This window comes from Lagenorhynchus albirostris, chromosome 1 (genome assembly GCF_949774975.1).
Source record: "Lagenorhynchus albirostris chromosome 1, mLagAlb1.1, whole genome shotgun sequence".
Classification (NCBI taxonomy): domain Eukaryota; kingdom Metazoa; phylum Chordata; class Mammalia; order Artiodactyla; family Delphinidae; genus Lagenorhynchus; species Lagenorhynchus albirostris.
The window spans coordinates 87,132,276-87,144,444 of NC_083095.1; the positions used below are offsets into that span (position 1 = coordinate 87,132,276).

Consider the following 12,169-nt stretch of genomic DNA (forward strand, 5'->3'; position numbering starts at 1 on the left):
GGGCAAGTCATCACTGATGCTTCTTGTTCTGCTTCTCTGAGGTCAAGGGCAACGTGTCAAGATGGGGAGCGGGTTTATTTAGAGAGGAGCTTTGGTAGCTGGATTATGAAAGTAATGATCCTATTTTAAGAGCAAGGGAATGACACTATCATTTTATTTGTGTGGTTGACCTAACCTAGACCCTGCTGAAATCAATTTTCTCCTGGTCTGTCTATACAAAACAGACATAAAGCCATTTGGTGAATTTACATTACATTTTTCTATGATGATTTCAGTAGTCTCGTAGGTCTTTTGTCCTCTCTTGATCAGAACTGGCAGTGAGTCCCACTTTGTTCCTAAATAAATGCCACCTCTCCAGATGGAAGACCATGAATGATAACTGAAAGAGCACAGCACTGAGACTCCACAACTCCAAGTTTGAGTCCCAGTATCATCCTTGCCACTAACACTGGACATGTTAGTTAGTTCCTCAGAGCTCAGTGTTCTCATCTTAAAAAGAAGACAAGAATGTCTTCCTTTTTTTAAAATAAATTTATTATTTTATTTATTTATTTTTGGCTGCATTGGGTCTTTGTTGCTGCGCGTGGGCTTTCTCTAGTGGCGGCGAGTGGGGGCTACTCTTCGTTGCGGCGCACGGGCTTCTCATTGCGGTGACTTCTCTTATTGTGGAGCATGGGCTCTAGGCACGCGGGCATCAGTAGTTGTAGCATGCGGGCTTAGCAGTTGTGGCTCATGGGCTCTAGAGCACAGGCTTAGTAGTTATGGCACACGGGCTTAGTTGCTCCGTGGCATGTGGGATCTTCCTGGACCAGGCCTCAAACCTGTGTCCCCTGCATTGGCAGGCAGATTCTTCTTTTTTTTTTTAAACATCTTTATTGGAGTATAATTGCTTTACAATGTTGTGTTAGTTGCTGCTTTATAGCAAAGTGAATCAGGTATATGTGTACATATATCCCCATATCCTCTCCCTCTTGCATCTCCCTCCCACCCTCCCTATCCCACCCCTCTAGGTGGTCACAAAGTACGGAGCTGATCTCCCTGTGCTATGCGGCTGCTACTCACTAGCTATCTATTTTACATTTGGTAGTGTATATATGTCAATGCTACTCTCTCACTTCGTCCCATCTTCCCCTTCCCCTTCCCCGTGTCCTCAAGTCCATTCTCTATGTCTGCATCTTTATTCCTGTCCTACCCCTAGGTTCTTCAGAACCATTTTTTTTTTTAGATTCCATATATATGTGTTAGCATACGGTATTTGTTTTTCTGACTTACTTCACTCTGTACGACAGTCTCTAGGTCTATCCACCTCACTACAAATAAGTCAATTTTGTTTCTTTTTATGGCTGAGTAGTATTCCATTGTATACATGTGCCACATCTTTTATTTATTTTTTTACTCTTTTTGTTGATTCTTTTTCTTTTTAACATCTTTATTGGAGTATAATTGCTTTACAATTGTGTGTTAGTTTCTGCTTTATAACAAAGTGTATCAGCTATACATATACATATATCCCCATTATCTCCTCCCTCTTGCATCTCCCTCCTACCCTCCCTATCCTACTCGTCGAGGTGGTCACACAGTACGGAGCTGATCTCCCTGTGCTATGTGGCTGCTTCCCACTAGCTATCTATTTTACATTTGGTAGTGTATATATGTCCATGCCACTCTCTCACTTCATCTGAGCTTACCCTTCCCCCTCTCCGTGTCCTCAAGTCCATTCTCTACGTCTGCGTCTTTATTCCTGTCCTGCCCCTAGGTTCTTTATAACCCTTTTTTTTTTTTAGATTCCATATATATGTATCAGCATTCGGTATTTGTTTTTCTGATTTACTTCACTCTGTATGACAGACTCTAGGTCCATCCACCTCACTACAAATAACTCAATTTTCTTTCTTTTTATGGCTGAGTAATATTCCACTGTATATATATGCCACATCTTCTTTATCCATTCATCTGTCGATGGACATTTAGGTTGCTTCCATGTCCTGGCTATTGTAAATAGTGCTGCAATGAACATTGTGGTACATGCCTCTTTTTGAATTATGGTTTTCTCAGGGTATATGCCCAGTAGTGGGATTGCTGGGTCGTATGGCAGTTCTAGTTTTAGGTTTTTAAGGAACCTCCATACCGTTCTCCATAGTGGCTGTATCAATTCACATTCCCACCAACAGTGCAAGAGGGTTCCCTTTTCTCCACATCCTCTCCAGCATTTATTGTCTATAGATTTTTTGATGATGACCATTCTGACCAGTGTGAGGTGATACCTCGTTGTAGTTTTGATTTCCATTTCTCTATTGATTAGTGATGTTGAGCATCCTTTCACGTGTTTGTTGGTAATCTGTATGTCTTCTTTGGAGAAATGTCTATTTAGGTCTTCTGGCAGGCGGATTCTTAACCACTGCACTACCAAGGAAGCCCAAGAATGTCTTCTTGGCAGTGTTGTTGTAAAGATTAAATGAGATTGGGACTTCCCTGGTGGTCCAGTGGTTAAGACTCTACGCTTCCACTGCAGGGGGCACAGGTTCGATCCCTGGTCGGGGAACCAAAATCCCACGTGCCGTGTGGCGTGGCCAAAAAAAAAAGGTTAAATGAGATAGTGTAAGTGGCTGGCATGTGGAGGCTCTCAATAAATGGCACCTTCATGATTCATGATAAGGCTGGGCTCATGTGGTGAGTCCGACCACTTCAAATCCTTGACAGGGCAGGAGGCCACAGTCTGGGCCTGCAGGAGACCCAAGGCAAACAACCAGTCCCAGGCCCCCTGGAAGGAACAAGACAGTGAGAGGTTGGAGAGGTGTCAGGGCCGGGGAGCAGACGCAACACTGGGCTGTCAGTGGTTTGCTCCATCCTCCTCATCCAGCAGCTGTAGGCTTGGTCTGCTAGGGGCTCCTGCCAGGAGTTGGGGGTCAGGGGAAAGGCAGAGAGCTCAGGACAGCTTGTGCAAGTTCACAGTTTGGGTATTAGTGTAAGACAGCTAGCTACTGGACCCCTCCGGCTGTCCCACCCAGAGTGGGTAGGATATCCTCTTCCTAGTCCCAGGGCCAGGCAAGGACCCTCTGGGCAGAAAGAAACCATCAGAAAGAACAGCAGCTTCTTAATCAGTCCAGGAGAACAGAGCCCATCCGAAGCGTTGGTCTGATCTCATTTAATTATCGAAACGATTCCTCTTCTTCTGTCCTCCCTAGGGCTGTGTGCCCCAGATTCCCAGGGCCCCAGTAATTGCCTCTCTGTTAACAGAAATCATCAGTATTTATTACACCAAGCACTCCAGCTTATTTCGGCTCTCCTTGTAGCAACATTAAGGCGAGGGCTTGGTAGCCTATCACCAAAGCGACTCTCCTTAATGACAAGAGTAAAGGCTCCCAAACTGTTCTCCTTCCTCAGGAGGGCCGAGGGAATCCTGAGCCAGAGCCTAATGAGATGAGCCGCGGGGTCTGCAGCAGGGCCCTGACGTGGCCCTGGGTGAGCAAGTGGTACGGGGCCCAGGAACAAGTGGAATCCCAGCAAGATGACTGCTCCCACCTTCTCCCCAGAGGAAATCTCCTGGGGGCTTCTGCTCCTTAGAGATACACAGCAACAGGAAGTGACCTTAGTTCATATATTCTTGCTCTGCTACTCAGGGCCTTGTACACTGTGGCCTCCTGGAACCTTCATCTTCTTGTCTGTAAATCAGGAAGAATAATATCCACCTCCCAGTGCTGGCAGGAGGATTAGAGAAGAAAATAATGTGAAAGGATTCCAGTGGGCCTGCTAGGGAAGGTGTGCCACAAACCTCTCTTCCCTCTCTCCTTCTAGGAGTGGGTGCCGTGGGGATGAAATGATATGATATATGGGATTGGGCCTTGTGCAGTGCCTGGTGTGAAAGCCGGTTCCTTCCTGTAGCCTCTTCACCTCTGTGTCTGTTGGTGGACAGACTCGTCAAAAGACAGGCCTGAGCCAGGACCCCCGCAGTCCTAAGGTGCATGTGGATTTGGGCTGGACATCAAGCTGGCTGCCGCTGTAGCTTCCAGACCCCCATAGGCAACAGCAGAGAATCCCCACCCTGCTACACTCAGTTGTCATGCTCAGGTTCCCTGTCAGCCCACCTCTACGTGCCATCAGGTGACAGCCCTGCCTAGGGACCCATCTCTGAAGAGGTGGGCACTCTGTGTGGCCTCAAGGGGACTGGACAGATGTGGGGTTAAATGCAGAGGTGACCTGGCATCTTCTGTTGACCATATCTATCTTTAGGCAGCTATGTCTTTTTTTTTTCCTTCTAACCAAAGGTCTCACATATTTACTACTAAACCAAAGCACTAGTGCAGAAACACGTAAAGAGAAATAGAAATTTCCCAATAAAACACACCCAGCTGGTCAGACGGTAGTGATGTTCTCAAAGTGATATGGTAAGATGAAAGTGACCTTGACACAGCATAAATGTGTGCCACTTCATATGCGAGGCTCCTTACAGACCCAGCGTGGTTCTTCTCCAATGTCTTCTCTTGGAGTTGTACCTCATTTTATTACCAGTTTTCATTCGAATCCATTGGGGAATGGGATGATTCTGCTTTTGTTTCTTGGCCAGGAATTGCTTGATCCTGAAAGTCTTGTGAGAAGACAAGACTTGTGAGCCTTGTGAGAAGACATGGAGCAAATCCAGCCGCACATAGGATGGCGGAGAAGAGAAGAAGGCAGCTGTTGTCTTTTCAGGTCCTGAAGTGACTCAGCAGTTCAGGGAGCACAGGTGCGGAGTATCTGCTGAGGACTTTAACACGGATGAGGAAAGCCAGGCTCAGAGAAGTTTCTGAAGGCCCCAGGAAGGAGGAGACCTGCCCTGGAGCCAAGGCCAGCTGACTCCAAAGCTCTTGTCAGTCAGTCCTCTGCAGCCCCCTGCTGATAGTATTTGAGGAATTTATGCAAGTTAAACTACATCGGTTGTACACAAGGCATTCTTCAGGAAGCTTTGCTAATTCATTTGTAAATATCCATATGTCTTCTTTTTTTTTTTTTTGGTATAAAATGGCATGGATGTGTTTTCTGACAGTGCTGGCCCCCAAGAGCACAGGGGTTATCTTCAGTAGGCTGTGCTGGTAGATAGGGAACTGTGGAGCTGGGAGGGTGACCAGGTTTCTGAGTGCCAGAATGTTCTCAAAGTTCATATTTGAAGTTTCGGCATTAAATCCTATGCAACAAAAACATCACCATCTCCTCACCAAGCGGCCAAGGGAAACGCACCTCTGCCTCCACATCACTGGGTTCCTCGGTTTCCATTCTATTAATTTTTGGGGGGAAACTTATGGTGCCCCTCACTTATTAGGAAGAAGAGGTCAGTGTTTGAGAATCAGTTTTACTTGTGATACTGGGGTCTCTCCAGTAGTGGAAAGAGAGAGGCAAAGAGTTGGGGAAACTGAGGCAGAGACCAGAAGTGTCAGAGCAGCTGGGATGAGGAGATGAAGCGCAGGGACCCGGCCACAGAGAGACAGGAAGAGGCCATGGGTCTCCACTGCTTTCCACAGTCTCGAGTGGCTGCCCGAGCTCGTCTCTGAAATGCCAGACTCACGTGAGTAATCACAGAGGTTCCTCTCTGGGCAGAGCCTCCCTGGCTGGTTCCTGTCCCGCCCTCACACGCGCATAAGGGAATTAAACGTGACTCCACTGCACTTCCACGCAGTGACTTAGGCCGCTGCAGTCAATAAAAACCCACTCTTGGAAAGAAACTAGACTACGGGTCAGGGAAGGGTGGGCAGTGCGCTGAGCAGCCTCTGATCATTCCCTGTGGGGGGCCTCCCCCATTCCTCTTCGCTTCACTTCCACCAAATTACCCACTGCTGCCAAAGTGGGGCCCCGGTTTCCAATTTGTTATTTAGATGGACTTTGCCTCGGACCCTCTGACATCGATGTGGCACCACAAGATTATGCAGCGTGGAATCCAGAGGAGTTTTCACAATGAGACATTTTCTCTGGCGTCTGTCACTAAAAAAGCCGATCACCCCAATATTGAAGGGGTGGGTGGCACAGGCGCGTGGTCCCTCCCTGCCTGTCACCCTCTAGAGCAGCGGTCCCCAACCTTTTTGGCACCAGGGACCAGTTTTGTGGAAGACAATTTTTCCATGGACGGGGGCGGTGGGGAGATGGTTCAGGCCATAATGCGAGCGATGGGGAGCGGCAGATGAAGCTCCGCTCGCTCGCCGCCGCTCACTTCCTGCTGTGCGGCCCTAACAGGCCACGGACCGGGGACCCCTGCCTAGAGGGGGCAAGGTCAGCGCAGTCTCCAGCCATGGGGGCGGGTCTTACCTTACACGGGTGAGGGTCCACTCCGTATGTCTCCAACGTCTGCGCTTTTCTTAAAAAGTTCAGCTCTGATGTTGCTGGTGTTTGGCCACTGGAATAAAGAAAATGGGATGATTTCAGGATTTCCTGCTCCCATAGGTTCCGCTGAGGTAAACTCAATTAGGAAGTGGTCAGGGTGTCTCACACTCCGATTTTTCCATAGAGTGTGCTCCCTGCTCCGTCCTAGGACCGACTTCAGAGACTCTTATGTAGGGTCAAAACCTTGGAAGTCTTCAGAGTGAGGCAGGCTACATAATGAATGACATGGGCTCAGTGTAATACAATAGGGAGTGGTGGGGACTAGGGCAAACTGGGAGTGCCACCCCGTCTAATGAGGGCAGCTGCTCCTCAGCTATAGTCTTGGAATGCAGTCTTGGATTGTAGTCACACCATCATTGCTAGGTGTGACTTTTTTTTTTTTTTTTTTTTTTTTTGGCGGTATGTGGGCCTCTCACTGTTGTGGCCTCTCCCGTTGCGGAGCACAGGCTCCAGACGCAGAGGCTCAGCGGCCATGGCTCACGGGCCCAGCCGCTCCGTGGCATGTGGGATCTTCCCAGACCGGGGCACGAACCCGTGTCCCCTGCATCGGCAGGCGGACTCTCAACCACTGCGCCACCAGGGGAGCCCAGGTGTGATTTTTAAAGAGAATTCACAGATACCGAATTTTATGTGGCATTTCGGTTTTAAGTACTATGGGGGCAGAAAAAAAATACATCTGTAGGCTGGCTGCAGGCCATCTGATCTAGACTGAAACACAAAGAAGGGACCTGTATATCTTGCTGCCTAACCCTCTTCCTTTACCAAATGGGAACACAGGAATGGAGGGTAAAGAGATGCAACAGAAGACAGTGCTGAGCTCTCCAGACTCCACAATAGCTCTGTCTGCCCACAGGGTGATGACTGTGAAAAGGAAACAAGCAGAAAAAAGGAAGAAACCAGCGCTGCACCAAGCCATCTGAAGAAGGGGCCTTCAGCAACACTCCCCTCCTGGCTGCCTCTTTAGCAGGGGCGTGGATGGGCTCCACACAGAACCAGTGCAGGATCACCACAGGCTCTCTCAGGGTCCAGTGCCCTGGGAAGCTGACCTCCTTCTACAGATGTGGGATTGGCTTCAGTGTGAGGAGGTGTGGGCAGTTTGTCAAGTCAACGACTCTGACGGCTGGTGGGCAGGACTGAAACTTTCTAAGTTCATCATTTGCCTCAAGTAATATGGCAGGGCAGGAAGACCAGCCAGCCTGAGGGAGAAGCAGACCAGATTCCCTCTAGTGTCTTTCTGGAGACGTATCAATCAATCAGCACCTCAGCAGCTTCTGTGCTGCCCCGTATGAAATACACCATAAACTATAGTGCAGTCTGGGCCCTCAAGGAACGCATGTTAGAGTTGGAGAAAGGAAACACAGACACAGTTTTACATTATGAAGATGAGGCTGAGCCTGTGTAAGTAGTACCTGTGTAAGGAGGCATTTTGTAGAATGCAGATGTTTACACCCACCAGCACACCTGAGACACAGGGAAGGTGTTTGGAAAATGCTGGCGCAGCAGGCAAAGGACAGGGCACCAGAGGCAGCTGAGCACCGCTACCCCTTCCAGGGAGCCCCCTTATTCCCCGTGTGGAGACTGGAGGGCTCCGTGGGCTGCATTCACCCTCAACCCTCTGGGACCCTCAAAGTGGGCATCATTTCCTGAGGAATCCCCTGACTTCTATGAGGTTTCTGGAGGACTGTCCCCACTGCTCTGACATCTCCTAAAACCCTCCTGGCAGGGGCTCCCGGCTGTCCCAGCACACCCTTGATCTCTCCTTTGAATGAGCCAGGAGCCCTCACAGATGTGTTTATTCTGACCTGTACCACAAGGGGCCACTATTCCCTAAGAGTGATGGGAGGAGCTGGGGCAGCACCTGCACAGGGAGAGGGGTGGGAGGCGGCTAGACACCTCTGGTAGGTGTCTCCATTCCTCTGGAGGGTGGGGACCAGTCCAACCACACACAGTGGGCAGGAGGTCTGTTTATAAGGCTAAAGAGGCTTTGGGGACGTATTTGTTGGTAAAATCTTTGAGTGAAGGTGAAGATTTTTTGTTTCGGGGGGCATCAGGTGGGAACTAGTTTAAGGTTAATGTTATCATTAGAAATATCTTTTTCCCACCCCTTGGACATTGTCCTTCCCCAGAAAGGTAGTTACACAAACATTTGAAAAGATTTTTTTTTTTAAATTGCACTGTATTAATATGATAGCAGGTTTTATTTTACAATGCTGTATTGTATATAAATTTTTTCTTAATTTATCAGTTTGGGGAATCTGTGCTCCAGTATGCCATACAAAGTAGAGCCTAAACACCCTTTTGCTGCTTTTTAAAAAACCAACCTTTGTAGAAAACACTATTTCATATGGGTGAGAGGATGCACTGATGCTATTTTATGGGATGTGGCACATTCTGGGTGACCTAGGAGAATCTGAGGAGGACAAGCCTCCTGCTTCCAGCTGCTTCTCCCCTCCTTCCCTCAGTGCAGGGGTGTGGGGTTGAGGAAGCAGTACTGAAGACACACCCTTGAACGAGGTGCTCTCAAGGCACCCACACCAGCTATGAATCAGGCCAGCCCTGTGTGGTCCCATCCACTGATCCAGAAGCCACCTGTCACTGTCACGGACCAAGGTCGGAGGCTTGCCCATTTTTCACAACCCCACTTAACCCCTCCTCTCTTCCCTCTTCTGCTGTTTACGTTTTCCTTTTCCTTTTCCCCAGTTCATGATTCTTCCCTCTGTCTCTTCATTTATCTTAGTGAAGCAAATACCTTTCAGAGGCCAATCCTTCTCCATTTTCCTTACCTATATAGCTTCTCTCTTGCCTTTGAGCCTCAGCCTACACCACTGTTCTTGCAGAGGGAGCCTTGAGGTTGTACTGTCAGTGGATCACTGAAAATGGTACATCCCAGAGTCAGGAAGGCTGGGTCTGCAGGAGCAGAGGATGCAGTGCAGAGGCTGTGTGCTCAGGCTGTGAGGGAGACAGTGGCCTGGCCTGAACCGAGTGTCACGCACCTGAGTTCTGTTTTGTGAATCTCAGCAATCTTCCTTTCCAGCTTCTCTGAATGTTTAGGGAAAAACTGGAACTTGGAGCTGTAGCCTTCAGGGTGTTTTCCTGGGTCATAATCCCCAATCTCCGCTTGCAAAAGGAAAGTAGAGGAAAACAGTTGTGGAGATAGGTAAATCATCACTGGCAAAACAACAAGAGATGAACACAGAGAGCAAAAGCTAAAGTCTGCACCACAGTTGCAAAGAACAGTGGATCCTGAGCACAGCTGTGAGTCGGGCAGAGGGCATGTTCCTCAGGAGCAGGCCCACCTTTGTTCTCCCAGGTGTGCACACTGAGTTGATATCAAGGCCAAGTAGAGAAGGTAGAGCTGACCCTGCGTTCTGAGGTCATCACATGTAAATTTGCAATAAAAGAGGAGAAGCCTGCACCATGGCCCACAGGCTCCCAGAAGAGAGCCTGAGAACAATGCTCTTTGTGGCAGCACAGGAAACTGTGAGCTTGATCAGAAAGACAGAAGCTTTTGGGCCTGAGCCACCTCCAAAGACTAAATCTCGTTTTGAGGATTTTAGCAGGGACACAGCAAAATGATGAATGAACCGTGACCCAAACTCAGAACTCAACTCTCAGTCCCAATCAAATCAAATCCAGTGAATACATCTGAATAAATATTCACTGAGGGCTGAACAGGTGCCAGGTCCCCTGGAGAGGGCTGCAGAGTGGGAAGACTGGCTATAAGCAGAAAGTGCCGCTGAGTTCAGGAGCACCAGGTCCTAAGGCTGACTCCTCCGTGCCCAGCAGGGGGTGGGGCTTTCTCGTCCTGCAGATTCACAGAGTCCATCCCCAAAGCTGCTGAGATCTCAGATCTGGGGTGGCCAGTGGGCCCACGCTACTCCCTACAATGTGTTCCTAGGTCAGAATCCAGCCTTCTCCACATGCAGCATTCCACAGGGAACACTGTGTGTGTCAGGAGGAAGGATGTTAAGACGTTCAGCTGCTTTGTGGTTGTCTTTTCTCCTCCCCTAGTGAGAACCACAACCAGTGCAGGTGAGAAGTCTTGAGTGGGGAGTAAATATTAAGAGGAAAATGTGCCCTTTTTTCACAACTGAATATTGTTCTGTGGCACAGGTCTCCTCATCGTGCCTTCCAGACTACTTGGGAATTTCTGTCATTTAGCAAGAGACTAAAGGTTTCCCTGGGCTTAAAGTCTGAAGTGATCTTGAGCCATGGAGTCATTTATTATGATTTTACTTAGAAAGCTCCAAATGGGAAACATCAATGTTGGATATCAATAACTTCTTTAAATTAAAAAAAAAAAAGAAAATTTCAATATGGTTGTCAGGGTAAAACTAGAGTTTAAAATTTCACTTAGATGGGACCAGGTTTTCCTTTAAAAAATGAAAGGAGTATCTTTGGGTACCTTAAAGTTGGCAAGTACCTTCTAGACTTCAGGCTTAGGAGGTTTTTAAAAACAGGAGTCTCAGAAGTCAAAGTTGCAATAGGTTGACTTTTACATTCTTAACGCAGCTGTGATATTTTTTTTTGCTGGAAGAACTTTAGTTTCTTGTTGGCAAGCATTTTTTTATGTTCTGTTCACAAAGTAGCTTCCTGGAGTTCACAGATTTCTGATTATGAATTCAGATTCTTTGATAGAAACTTCATGATTTTAGTGCTATGGTCCAAAATAACCCAGTGACAGCTTCAGGCCAAAGGACTAAGAGAAGTCTACGAACTTAGAATACTCAGAAGTCCCCTGCATTTCACGAAAGGAGAAAGGATCACATACGAAGAGTACGTACCTTTCCCACTGTTTTGCAAAAACCGCCAGTCTGGGTAGTGGCTGAGTACAACCCCAACTCTGCCTTCTTTGCATGTTAGAAAATGGGTTTGTTACTTGGAAACATTTTTAACTTAGAGCACTCTGAATGGAAAGGTCTCTGAAACAGATACCAGAATTCCAAGGTGCTTCACATCTTTGAGATTTGAATAAAAAGACAAGAAAAAGCTGATTTGGATTACTCTCCAGAGTCTTGATAACTTTATCGACCAAGGGTGCAAGGAAAGTCACCCCCCCCCCGAACAGAGTCTGAAGGGGCTGCCAGAAAGACTTTAGGTACAAACGATTTAAGGTTGCGTGGTCAGAGCTTCCTGGGTCTAGGGAGTCCAGGCAAAGTCTTTTAACTCGGGCTCTGTTTCAAGTTAGATACTGTTTATATCCAAGAAGTAGTCATCTGCAGTAACTGAAATAATGTAATCAGTACTTAGCATGAAAGGCAAATTTATCCTGTCAAAAGTCATTACCTTGAAGGATATAAGCTGCTAACAAGGCAGCATCTGATGTTTTACAGAGGAGGCGGCCGTGGTACAGATCCCTTTTGATCTGCAGGAAGACTAAATACCTGGAGAGAAAACAGAAAATGAACTATAAAGGATTTCTTTGATTGCTTTAAAGACATAAATATGTAATATAAGCCTATCAAAATCTCTGTCGGGACACTTTTACTACATTAAAACAAAAATCTCAAAACATACCACAGAACAAATAACAGTTTTCATTTCCCTGAAGGCTCTTTCAAGCACTTTGCCCTGAACTGATTTTGAAGTTCAATTCAAAACAACCTGTCAGTTTCCTTCTGTAGCTCAAAACAGAAATGGCGGGCTTCCCTGGTGGCGCAGCGGTTGAGAGTCCGCCTGCCCATGCAGGGGACATGGGTTCGTGCCCCGGTCTGGGAAGATCCCACGTGCCGCGGAGCGGCTGGGCCCGTGAGCCATGGCCGCTGAGCCTGCGCGTCCGGAGCCTGTGCTCCGCAACGGGAGAGGCCACGACAGTGAGAGG

At 47.8% G+C, this 12,169-nt stretch overlaps 1 protein-coding gene across 4 annotated transcripts in view; it reads right to left on the minus strand.

Moving 5' to 3' along the window:
* Positions 1 to 12,169, minus strand: part of FRMD5 (FERM domain containing 5) — a 340,836-nt gene that overhangs the window by 21,999 nt on the left and 306,668 nt on the right. For all 4 annotated transcript variants that reach the window (XM_060149061.1, XM_060149054.1, XM_060149053.1 and 1 more), the window contains exons 5-7: positions 11,635 to 11,732; positions 9,342 to 9,465; positions 6,274 to 6,361 (exon numbers count right to left, since the gene is read on the minus strand). In XM_060149061.1, coding sequence (XP_060005044.1) covers positions 6,274 to 6,361; positions 9,342 to 9,465; positions 11,635 to 11,732 — 310 coding nt within the window. The remainder of the gene's footprint in view (positions 1 to 6,273; positions 6,362 to 9,341; positions 9,466 to 11,634; positions 11,733 to 12,169) is intronic.